The 12,959-nt window shown below is 39.7% G+C and overlaps 1 protein-coding gene across 3 annotated transcripts in view; it reads left to right on the top strand.

Annotated features, from left to right (window-relative positions):
• The window catches only part of Snap25 (synaptosome associated protein 25), a 26,376-nt gene extending 14,905 nt beyond the window's left edge, over positions 1 to 11,471 (top strand). Inside the window, exons 4-7 of one of the 3 annotated variants that reach the window (XM_028756399.1) lie at positions 461 to 578; positions 4,163 to 4,276; positions 7,586 to 7,730; positions 11,403 to 11,471. In XM_028756399.1, coding sequence (XP_028612232.1) covers positions 461 to 578; positions 4,163 to 4,276; positions 7,586 to 7,730; positions 11,403 to 11,471 — 446 coding nt within the window. Of the gene's footprint in view, positions 1 to 164; positions 283 to 460; positions 579 to 4,150; positions 4,277 to 7,585; positions 7,731 to 11,402 lie in introns of all 3 variants that reach the window. The other 2 variants (XM_028756383.1, XM_028756391.1) reach the window with 2 other exon arrangements.
• The last annotated feature ends 1,488 nt before the right edge of the window (positions 11,472 to 12,959 follow it).

The following is a 12,959-nucleotide window of genomic DNA, read 5'->3' as shown; positions in this document are numbered from 1 at the left end:
TCTCTCTCTCTCTCTCTCTCTCTCTCTCTCTCTCTCTCTCTCTCTCTCTCTCTCTCTCTCTCTCTCTCTTTCTCTGTAATTCTGTTTCACATAGTCATTTCTCATGTTCTGTTGGAAACCCCCAAAAAATTCATTCCACACTATCATCCCTTTGTCCTAACCAGAACAACTCGATCGTGTCGAAGAAGGCATGAACCATATCAACCAAGACATGAAGGAGGCCGAGAAAAATTTAAAAGATTTAGGCAAATGCTGTGGCCTTTTCATATGTCCTTGTAACAAGTAGGTACTGGGTACCAGCTCTAATCTGTGGCGTCCAGTTTTCTTCCTTTCTTTCTTTTTCTTTTTTTTTGTTTTTCTTTTTTAATGTCAAAGTGAATGTCTGAAGTTTTGTCTTTTTTTTCTTTGTCCTTTTCCATCTGCTTCATTCTGTGGGGATAAAATACTTGTGTTTAATCAGAACAACTGGAACGCATTGAGGAAGGGATGGACCAAATCAATAAGGACATGAAAGAAGCAGAAAAGAATTTGACGGACCTAGGAAAATTCTGCGGGCTTTGTGTGTGTCCCTGTAACAAGTAGGTGCTGCCTGCCTGCCTGAAGCTTTGGTTTTCCCAAGGCTCATCTCCAAGCCTTGACTAGCTCATTCCTGCAGGCTCATAGGCAGGATGAGCATGTGGCATGCAGAAGAGATCAATACCGTCTCCAATGCATTCATCTCATAGCATAGATAATATTAGTGAGAGTTACTGTTGATGCATTAAAAATCAGGCATACTCCAGTGAAAGCCTCACTGTCAGCAATTTTTATTGATGAACATTTCAACATTTTCCAGAAAGTGTACTTTGAGACACAGGCACTCAGGGCATGTTAATTTCCTCAATCCCAAGAACTAAATTGTTGATTTAGAAAAGATTTTGGGTAAGTGTGGGGGATTCAAAGCACACGAATCAAGGTTTGATTTTTTTTTTCAGAAGTAAAATAGATGGGCTAATTTAGCCCAAGTAAGCCTCTGCAAGTCAGAGAGTGTGGCAGATTCCCTCTTGCCTGCCCACCAGCTTGTGTATTTGGTCATGAGATGCTACAGCCTCACCCAGTGCAGGCGTTCTCTTTAGTCAGAGACATTAGTGCCTGTTTCCAATTTGATCCAAGCACTCCAACTCTTCTTCTTGGAAGATCTGCCCGTACACTGGCTGAAATGTTGAAATGTGTAGATTTTGCATGCACGACATCACAAAACATTTAACTGTTCTCAAGGTTCGCAACGCTTTTTTTTGGAATGTAGCAGAAATGTGACATGTGGTTATAAAGTTTTGCAACAGAAAGAACCCAAAACTCAGGGATTCTAGAAGATAGTATCATTTGGCTAGCAGTAGGGGGGAAAATGCATGAGTGGATTGCCCAACATGCATTTGGAAAATTAAAGTTACCTGATCTTCCTGATCCCTCCCCCTTTCCGTCTTAAAAAGAAACCTTTTACCCCAAAGCTCTCCTGATCCTAGCTTTTAGACTAGAAATTGATGTGATTTTTGAGCAGATTATATGACCATTCACACCCTTTAAACTTTGAGGCTGATTTGAAATATCCCACTTCCTGTTTAGGAGGGGGAGGGGCTCATATTACCCATAAATAAAAATGTTAAAAAAAAAAAAAGAATGCTATGAAGTAAAGCCTGACTAACTGGAATCTAGCTGGCTGGAACCCTCCTCTGCAAAACACGTTTGTCTCCTTTCTGTTCTTAGCTAAAAAGGGGGTGAGGATAATAGGAAGCAGTCTGCTCATATTTGAAATAGTTTTGGTGCCCAGGACATTTCAGTGTCTCATGTAGTCTCTATTCTACAAGCTCTACATAAGCAGGAATAAATAAGTGATAACAGAATTGATTTCAAAGGTCATCAGACACATCATCATTAAAAGCTGTGATTGTGAAAAGATTTGATTGTGCCCACCCCCAAAGACCCCTGAACTGAAAACTGGCTCACGAATTTGAAAAAGATATTTACCAATTACCTTTAAAACAAATCCCCCCCCCACACACATACACACCAGAGCCTCCTAATTACTGGCAAAGATATAGAATTCTTCAAAATATTTTATTGTCAAACATTCCAGTTAGTCAAGATTTGACAATATGCCCTTTTAAGAGCCAATTTACCCTACTTTTGGAGTGAATTCCACCAGATACACCCTCTCAACCCTTCATCCATTGTGTGTGAAGAAAGGGTGGAGGCAGGGCTCTTTGAGGTAGATCCTCAGGTTCTAAAGAAAAATGACCCTACTAAATCCATATATAAGTGGTCCCTAATTCCTTAATTCGAAAGAGACCCTAATTGAGCTTCAAAGCTTGAGTGAAGTGTCCCCTAACGTGTGTAAATAATGCTTTAAAAACCATGTGTCACAACGCAGTGGCTGGTGGTGCCCTGGACTCTCTGGGGGCTTTGCCCTGTCTCGGCATGTTTCGAAGGACTATGATAGATGTTCGGCCGTGATGTGAGTCTGTGCAGCGTTGTGGGTGCAGTGGTTTGCCTTCTCTTTGGAAACGCATATTTCCCTTTCCTTTGACTTTGCCAAAGATGGAATGCCAGACATTTTACATAGCAGAAAACATCACAAAGTCCAAACAGCTTCTTGTAACCAAAAAAAGAAAGAGGGAATGGGGAGGAGGGATGGAGAGACAAACACTGAACTATGAAAAATTGTTTGATGACCTTGTACTATTCATTGAGTGGGCTCATAGCCCTTTGGTACAGTAAGTAGTGATTTCTCAAAGGGCTGAAGGTAAATTGTGGAAGCTGCTGAAATCCCATTGGTGCATTTCCCAGTTTGTCACCATGGTTTCTTGGTCCTCAGTCTACAAGGATTAAAGCCAGTTTAAGAGATGGCTTTGAGCCTAGTGTGAGAAAAAGTGGGGGAAAGGAATATAATCTTGTCGTCTTAGAATAAAAACTGAGAAATGGGACCGAAGGATGTATGTTGTTCTTGGACTCAATAGCATGTGGTTTCTACTATGCAAAGAACCTAGAAACATCTTTGATTGCCTTGAATTACAACACACCCACCAAAATATGCTCTATATGTTTCTATTGGGCACAACAGGTATGCCTGGATTTTAAGTTTTGTTCCAAGGCAGGTCAGCGAAATGTAGCCCATGGAGACCACACTAGTTCCAAACCACTGTCCCTTGTCATAACCCAGAATAGTTTAATGTAGGAATCTGTTTGCACACTACCCTGCCCTTTGGCCCAACCAAGAAGCTACTGAACTGCGTTTCAAATCCTCACGAAGGCTATTACTGTCCTGCTAGTGCCTATTTCGAGAATGGTCAACTTCTGGAGTAGTTTGGCTTAAATGAGAATGCTTCACTTTCTACTCATGCCTGTAGCTGGTGCATGAAGAAGACACAGGGTGGGGTGGAGGTGGGGTTCCTCTTTGGTGCTAGATGGCTTGTTCTCTCTTCTATTTTCCTGCATTCATTTCACTATGCTTCTTTTACTTTTTGTCTCTGTGGACAAAGGTTTGTACATCAACCCTGGATGTATGGTGACTATTTGGAAGTACCGATATATTATCAATTTCAAACCACTCTAGAGGCAAGCCAAAGACCATCACCCTTGGCCAACCACCAATCCTTTGTGTCTTTCATGAAACATTGAAATGTAGTGCATACATGCATTGGGGGAAAGATATTAAGCAGAGATCACTGCATGATAGTGTGTTTAAAAGTATGTTTTTCTTCATGACTCTGTGTTACTGTGGTGTGATGTACACCCTCTACCTGGCAGTCTTGTTTTGTGTCTGTCTGCCAGTATGTTTTTCTGTGTTTTGTGTCTCAAAATATAATCATGTCACTGAAATAAAAATGAATATTCACCAGCTATCTTAAGTCTTATCTTAAATCCAATTAAAGCACAAATCAAACCAAAGATTGGTCTTGACCATTGCAATTGGCTCAACTGAAACTAAAATGTTGAATAGCTGAGGTGTGGTGGTGGCCAACTGTTTGGGTCCAGATTATGATATATCGGTATTCTCTAATGCCTCAACTTAAAACTCATTTGCTTGGTACGGTTCTTCGCTTAAAGAAGTGATCATTTCTGTGAGCTTGCCACTCCACCCTGGGCTTTGTCACTCACCCGATTTTTTGCATAGGCTTAAATCCAGTGATGCTTACAAAAAAGCCTGGGGCAATAATCAGGATGGAGTAGTGGCCAGCCAGCCTGCCCGTGTGGTGGATGAACGGGAGCAGATGGCCATCAGTGGTGGCTTCATCCGCAGGTGAGTTTTTTTGCAGTTCTCTGTTGATGGATAACCAGCACTGAACTATTTTATTTTCTTCTGCAAGGAATTTTTGGGCTCACTCATTGGGCTACGACTGGATTATGATAGCTTCATTCTTTTGTCTGGTCTTTCACCGGGCTTTCTGAGGCACTTCCGTCCACCTGCATGAGGTCTTCCAGCAAAAAGCTCAGGTTACTCCATGGTAATGATAGTGTGCTAGGCAGGCAAAAATCCAAGACACAATATCCTTCCGAACTATGGCATGTGTACTGTTTCCCATGGTGTCTCTAGGCAAAGCAAATCCCATGACCACATCTAGAATCAGAAATTCTAGATGTATGGAAAGGCATCACATGACATGAGTTTATTTTAGCAAAATGTATTAAAGACACTGTTGCAGAAGCCTGTTAAACAGCAAGAGTGATGTAGCATTTATAGCCTAGTAGTAGAAAGCTACTACCACTCATTTATCAGCAGACAGGTGCAAGAACAAAAGGGTTTTATGATAGGGAAATACAGCCATAGCTAGAGTTGGCTAGAAAGAGAAAGGGAAGCAAATGCCCTAAACCCTGCTTTCATGACCTCCAGTCTCTCACAGGCCACTACTCAAAGCATACAGGAAGTCAGCAAACAAGGAGCCAGTAGCACAGTAATAAAAGTCAGCTTCTCAGGCCACAGAGCAGGGGAAGTCAAGGACCAGATTTGCAGTGGGAAAGGGGGAAAAATGGGACACATATTAACCACTTCTTTTGAGATCTAGAATCAAAAAAATTTTAAATATCTGTTTTTAAAAGCTCAAGCTATATAAATCAGCCAATATCTCAGCCCCAAGAATACCACTAAGCAGAAAAACAGCCACATATTTTGTATAAAGAAGGAAAGATTAAAAGTCATTATATTTTTTAACATGTACCCCCCCAATTCATTCCATACAACCACCAGTTTATTTTAACCAGAACAGCTTAATTTTGTCAAAGAAAATGTAAACCGTATCAATTAAGAGTGTTAAGATTATTATTACATATAGACAATTCCAACCTGTGGGCCATAACTGCTTGAGCAAAGCTCTATCTCCAGAAATAATTACAGTACAATTGAAAACAGGAGCAAAATTGTACTTATGAAGTAGCAACAAAAATAATTTTCTAATATATGAGCATCTGTATTAAAGGGTGGCAGCATGAGGAAGGTTGAGAATCACCAATATAGACCGTTATACCAGAATTCAGCATAGGTGAAAATGTTTGTCTTCATGACTATATACTCCTAAATTATTGTAATTGTTGGCCAATCAATAATGCTGTGATTCAAATGTGGTTCATAAGGCATAGGGTCTAATATGCCTTACAAATGACAATTCTAATTTTACCTCCATCTGCTTCCAAGGAAACTAAATTAATAATTTATATTCCAGTGCAGTGGTTGTATAAGTATCAACTATGAGAGATGAAAAAAAAAAAAAGAAAGGGGATTGGGGAAAGCAGGGAGAAAGGCAAGAAGAGGGAGAAAGGTAAGCAGGGAGAAAGACAGATCAGTGCCAATACTCAGTCCACAGCAATTTAATCCAAATCTCATGACACGAGATACAAGCATCTATGATTTGTAAAGCCCAGGTGATTCCACTGTGCTTTAGGGATGGAAATGATGGTGCTACAGGAAGTTATTCGTTGTTGATGATCATTCAAATGAAAGAGGTAAATGCTAGGAGGTCTCTCTTAATCTTTAAATTTGCTAATTTGCTCTGGCTCTGGCTCTTATATATCTTAGTGGAACCAGGCATAGTGTCATAGGATTCTTATCCCAGCACTCAGAAGGTCTGAGTGCTCAAAGCCAGCTTGGTCTATATTTGGAGACAAGGTTGCAAGCAAAACAGAATAAACAAAGGAAGTTATAATATGCCAGTGTATGTTGGGTGTTGCCATGGGAAAAGGAGTTTAAACCTTCCATTTTTAGCTCATTACTATAACTAGTAGGAAAATTCTGTAATAAGTGCTTTCTATTTGCAGTAAGATGCCTGCTGTTTGCAATAGAGTGCCTTCTTAACCTTCCAGTTGGCCTTTGGAAACGTGGTAAAGTGCTTTGTGAGCCAGATCCTAACCTCCCATTCCTACCCAACTCAACTGAAACCACCAGATATACACATTTCTGCTCCAAAAGCACCTGCTCCAATGCCCCTACAAAACCTGTGACATCAGCATGTGTGTGTATAAGAATCACCCTGAAAAAAAGCAGTTCCTTTAAATCCCGTAGGAGTTTTCAAATCAAAAGGCAGACAGTTTATAACTGCTGTTCTATCGTGCCCCAGATTCCCAAGGCCAGAGAACAATGAGCACTGAAATTCACTACCTGACTTTCCAAGATACACAAGTTGAATCTTAGAAATCTGTTTCAGAAAAACAAAGCAAAACAAAACAAAAATAAACCGTAGTCTCTATATAATTCTGCCTCCATCCTCTGCCCTAGAGTTCCTCAGAATAAATGCTTTTATCTGCCCAAAAATAAATTAGGATATGGGGTGGCTCAGAAATGTCGCAGTGATAAAATACTTGCCTCTCAGGTGAGTTCATATGCCCAAAAACCATGTTAATGGCAGATGTGATAGGGTACATCTATCATTCTAATGTACCTGTGGTGACATGGAAAGTGGCCAGGGGACATCCTGGAAGCCCATCCATGCTATGTATGTTGAAGAGCAAGGCACCCTGGTAGACTTAGTAGAGAGCAATGGCTTATACCTGGCTGCCTTCTGACCTTCACATGGGTACCATGGCCGATACTGGGACTCACACGTGAACACACACACACACACATTAAAAATAAATAAAATAACAAAATAATAACTAAACAAATAAAATAGTAACTGAATAAGAAGAAGGAAATTATGTAATTTTAGAAATCACAAAAGTAAATACATTGGTGTATTTAATATGAATTGTAAATTCAAAATGGGTGCAGAAGTGTATACTTGTAATACTTGTAATACTAGACACAATGAGAAGGGTGAATCTAGACCTCAGCCAGCTTTGGCTTCTCCAAACCCTATTGGAGAAAGATACAAAGAGAGAATTCAAGACTTTCAAACGCAGTATTTGTATAAGTACACAAGAATTCTACTTTTAAACTACACTTTGAGCTCAAAACATAAATTTTTAAATTACACTTGAAACTGAGAGATGTTAAGATGTGTTGGTATAATTGAATAAGAATTAGGACTATTCCTAGATGTGTGTTACTTCCCACAAGCTCTGCTCCTTAGTAACAACTTTCTTCTCACTCTGTCTTCCAAAACTGCTCTCTGGCTCCCAGGGTAACAAATGATGCCCGGGAAAATGAAATGGATGAGAACCTGGAGCAGGTGAGCGGCATCATCGGAAACCTCCGTCATATGGCCCTAGACATGGGTAATGAGATCGACACCCAGAATCGCCAGATCGACAGGATCATGGAGAAGGTGAGTCTATAGCTCTCAGGTGCTGACTACTGATTGCCACTAGGAAGTGGATGCTACATCCAGGCAAACTAGTGGCTGGATATTTTGCCCTTAATATTTCAAAACAAAAGCCTGAGATTCAGCAGCAGAACTGGAATGAAGATTAGAATGTACTTTGGGTTTTGATGTATTGTGGGTCCTGGATATTGAGCACAGGGTCTTGGGTATGCTAGAAAAGTGTTCCAGCAATGAGTTACACTCCTACCCCAGACCATATGGTTGAGTGTAGTTGATACTTCTCTATCTCTCCCATGCCAGGCATGTGCTAGGCACTTAGAACACATGAAAGTGAGACATCATATTCCCACTGCCCAGGAATTCATGTCAGGACACGAAAACCATGAAACAATTCACCATACAAATCAGACACCATTTCTTTCCTTGTCTTCTTGTCCCCAATAGCATGTTGAATATTAATTATAATCTTTTTACCTGTCCAAAAGCCATTAGGTGCATTAACAGTCTAACAATAATTTTATGTGTAATATATATCTAGCTACTCTTGTGCTGTGTACTTATTCTCTGTGAGACACTGAAGTTCTTAATCTGAGATTTTTGAGTCTCTATATCTTTTCTATTGCCAAGAACGGAGTGGGTTCATATTTAGATCTTTTAAATAACAAATCTAAGTAATAGTTTCTTGATCCCTAAGCATTCGCCAGTGCTGCAAAGGGAAGAATAGATAGTATTGTGTCATATGTGCTCTAGATAAACAATATATGACCACATAATATTTTGCCTGATTGGTATTGAACTACACATATGTCAGAGCTGGCTAGAAAATGCTTGTGTTTTGCTTATGTTTGCAAGTTACAACATGCTTGTCATGGCTAAGCAGCTTTTGCCATCATAAAGCTTTTAATGCTGTGAGAGCCAATGGATTGTAGAACCATGTTGAAAGCTTGAAACAAGTGCTGGAACCAATTCAGCCTGACCTAAGCCATTATAGCTCCAAAGGAAAAATGAACATAGAAATAATTGCTCAGCTGTTTTCCAGAAGGGAAACAATCTGAAAAAACAGGAAGTGCTCGCTTTATGTCACTGGACCAAATTGACTCAGAAGCAAGCAGATAACTCAACAAAGCCAAGAAAGGTTCCAGGGAAGAGAATTTTACTAATGTAAGGGGTCAAATCTTTGAGTAACTGGCTTGGACAAAGAAATATTTATTCCTCCTGTAAAGGCAGCAGAAACCACATTCTGATGCCTCTGCTGGTGTAGTTCTCTAGAATGGTGAGAACGTTCTGGATTTAGCTATTTATTTACCAATAAAGCTGTACACAGGGATAAAAGTTTATGGAAAGGCCAGACAAGTTGATGGGAAACAGCTGCTCTGGTTTGCATGAACCCTAGACTGCTGAGTCACTGAGGTAGAGTGAAGGGGTATAATTGCCTTACAATAATTAGTATAGCTTGGCCAATATTTGAAATAAAACCCCCATACACAAAGTCACAATCTGGACACAATTTAAACAGCCCATTTGAGTCTAGCTGATCATGTTACTGAGCTATAGTATTCCCTATTTCTCAAGGAAGTTCTAGTATTTGGTAACTATATCAGAAGTCTCAATATGTATAGTGTTGAGTTAAAACTACGTAATAGGCAAAGCAAAGAGAATTTTCTTCTGTCCTAACCCCACTATGATTTTCTCTCATCATCATTTGGGTTGATAGTAAATTCTGAGGAGTTCAAAACAGTAAGAGTTTTGATACAGTCTTGTGGATTTGTAAGACATTGCTTTGTGGTTTTGCCTATGTATGTTTATATGTACAATCTTTCAAAGTTACAAGCATATTGTTCTTCTAGAAAATTTGAAAAGAGAAGTAAGTTTCCATCCCAAGCTTCATACAAACCAGTGCTAATGAAGCAATGAAGATATTCAAACTTTAAAGTAAAGTTTGGTGGAAGAAAGTGTATTGAGACACAGCCAGGTGGTTCTCAAGGTCTTCCATTGTGTAGAACACATAGCCTGAAAAATAAGGCCATGGCTTCTAAAAGAGATTTGCAGTTCACCAATTCTATGAACTGAAAGATGGGGCAACAGATTCACTCTGGAATATGAATGTGCTAGTGTATGAAACACACAGTTTTAGATGTCTGATCTGGGCCAGTACAGCACCTGCCTGAAGCTAAGAGCTCAATGTACTGAGCACCCCCTTCTAACAATGTCTGGGATCCCTGATGGGCACTGGCCTTTCCACAAAGGGGAATTATGAAATGTCTTAGAAATGTCAGCAATCTTAGGATTCTCTAAAATCAAACAAAAATACTAGGATGGGTAGCCTCTATTTTAAAAAGAAATCCTCAAGAATGAGAAAAAAAAAACACCCAGAATGAACACAGAGGCATTTCCCAAGGGACACACCTGAAGGGAGATTCTGTCAGGTTTTGTTTTGTTTTTGTTTTCTAAAAGGTGTCATTTCTTTTATATACCACATAAAAAGTATTTGGTATTTTTGTGCCATGTATTATGGGTCTGGGATTTGAATGTGAATCAGAGAACTTGCGAGGAAGGAGCAGGCATCCATTGAACAAAGGTGTTCCAGCTCCACCCTGTCCTTTGAGAATATCCCAAGAATAGCCTCTGCTTTACTTAAATATCCCCCAAGCTACCTAGTGAAGGCCAGGCATTGCATTTGCAAGCAAGATGGTCTACATTTGCCTTCAGGAATGACATTTGTTTTCAAGTGGATTCTTTTCTCACTTCAGCTTCTCTGAGCTTAGTCTAGAAATAGCACAGTTCAATCTATAGGAACATGTCAAATTGGCCTGAGCTAGTCATTTGCCTTTTCAACGAAGTATGATTATTTCTGACACAGTGTGTAGGTATAGAAGAAGGATCTGAGACCCATATAAAATTGGAGGGATTATCCATTTTCCAAATGAGAAGCCTGGAGTCAAAAATATGTGTCTATAGTTCTGAATAATCAGGACAAATCAATGTTCTCTCTTTTGATGTAAATACTCATTTTGAAGCCAATTCTTGATTAACCAAACAGATGGTAGAGAACCATAGCCAGATAATTCAGTTGTAAATAATCCAGAAATAGTTCAACTTTCCAGATCTCTGTTTGAGCATGGATGACTCCAGTGTGCTAGGAATTTATAAATTCAAATTGAGTATACCTACTCAGTAGAGATTAGAAAGTAGGAAAGTAGGTTCACAGCCTATGATCTGTAAGTAAGTGATAGTAGATCATTAGAAAACTAACTCTGCTTCCGTGGATCTGCTTCCTGGTGGCCTTCTCCTTTCTTTGCCCAAGCTGTAGAGTTACAAACAACAAACCCGCTTGTGATGGGAAAGAGCAATAGCCTCTCCTTGCTGCCTTACTCCATGGTCATGGGAGCAGTTAACTTCCTGGGGCTTAAAGGTCTAGCCTTTGAGTGCCTTTCTAGCATAGAACCCTGTCCTTAAACAGCAGATGCTCTCCAGTGTGGAAAAACATTGAGACCTCAAGTCAAGTTTCTGTGACCGTGTCCACTTAAGGCCTTATGGTCCACTTATGGTCCTGGGGATGGAGAGAAATAGTGATAATTCTGAATGGGTGGATTCACAAAAGAACTTGAGTGGACACAGAGGATGAATAGGACCTTAAGGAGTAATCTAAAACCTCTCTTCCCTCCTCTTTTCTAGGCTGATTCCAACAAAACCAGAATTGATGAAGCCAACCAACGTGCAACAAAGATGCTGGGAAGTGGTTAAATTTGCCCTTCTGCTGTGCTCTCCTCCAAATGTTGGACAAGAGAGCTCCTTCATGCTTCTCTCATGGTATTACCTAGTAGGTCTTGCACACATAAACATAAACACACATACATACACACACACATACACACACACACACACACACACACACACACACATACACACACAGAGTCAGTCACCCCCATTGTAAATGTCCTGTGTGGTATGTCAGCTTCCCAATGATACCATGTGTCTTTTGTTTCCTCTGGCTCTCTTTCTTTCCAAAGGTTGTACATAGTGGTCATCTGGTGGCTCTAATTCCCAACTTAAGATGTCTTGAGTCTCATTTCTTTTTTCTTTTCTCAGTGGCGTTTGCTGAATGACAACAATTTAGGAATGCTCAATGTGCTGTTGATTTTCTCAATACACAGTATTGTTCTTGTAAAACTGTGACATTCCACAGAGCTACTGCCATGGTCCTTTCTTAGGCTGTCAGGCTCTGAATCTCTCCAAATGTGCTGTCTTTGGTTCCTCATGGCTATTCTTTGTCTTTATGATTTCATAATTAGACAATGTGAAATTACATAACAGGCATTGCACTAAAAGTGATGTGATTTATGCATTTATGCATGAGAACTAAATAGACTTTTAGAATCCTACTTAAACAAAAACTCTCCATGACAGTAGCATACTGACAAGAAAACACACACAACAGCAACAATAACAAAGTAACAACTACGCATGCTCAGTATTGGAACACTGTCAAGATTAAGTCATACCAGCAAAACCTGCAGCTGTGTCACCTTCTTTCTGTCAACATACAGACTTACTGATCATAATCATCCCTTTCTCTTTTCTTTCACACACACACACACATCACACATACACAAACTGGATTTAACACACCATTAATCATTTCTAGCAAAATATATGTTTGGCTGAAGCTATGTGAAACGGATGTAATATAGGGTTTGTCGAATGCTTTTGAAAGCTGTGTTTTGGAGACAATACTCTTGCTATGTGGAAAACGTGAAGATCTAAGTCTGGCTCTTGTTTATCACCATTTCCCTGTGGTTTGTCATCAGTATAATTCTATGTTGCTTAATCTAGAGCTATGCACACCAAATTGCTGAGATGTTTAGTAGCTGATAAAGAAACCTTTAAAAAATTATATAAATGAATGAAATATAGATAAACTGTGAGATAAATATCATTACAGCATGTATATTAAATCCCTCCTGTCTCCTCTGTTGGTTTGTGAAGTGATTTGACATTTTGTAGCTAGCTTAAAGTTATTAAAAATTATAGATCCCAGCCACCGACTTTCGTCTGATGTTACACTCACCCCAGAAAACAAAATCTGCATACTCTGTTCAATTGTTCCTAAGTTGTATACACTGGGTAGAAAACCAAAGATGATCCATTTCAACACAATCCCAATGACAGTGGATACCTTGGCCTGGTTCTAGAAATACCTGTGTGTGAGTTGAATGTTAACCATGGGACATG

The sequence above is a fragment of the Grammomys surdaster genome, unplaced genomic scaffold (assembly GCF_004785775.1).
Source record: "Grammomys surdaster isolate TR1022 unplaced genomic scaffold, NIH_TR_1.0 129, whole genome shotgun sequence".
NCBI classification, from domain to species: domain Eukaryota; kingdom Metazoa; phylum Chordata; class Mammalia; order Rodentia; family Muridae; genus Grammomys; species Grammomys surdaster.
Note: the sequence above shows the minus strand (reverse complement) of the source record. Positions and strands in the feature narration are given on the sequence as shown.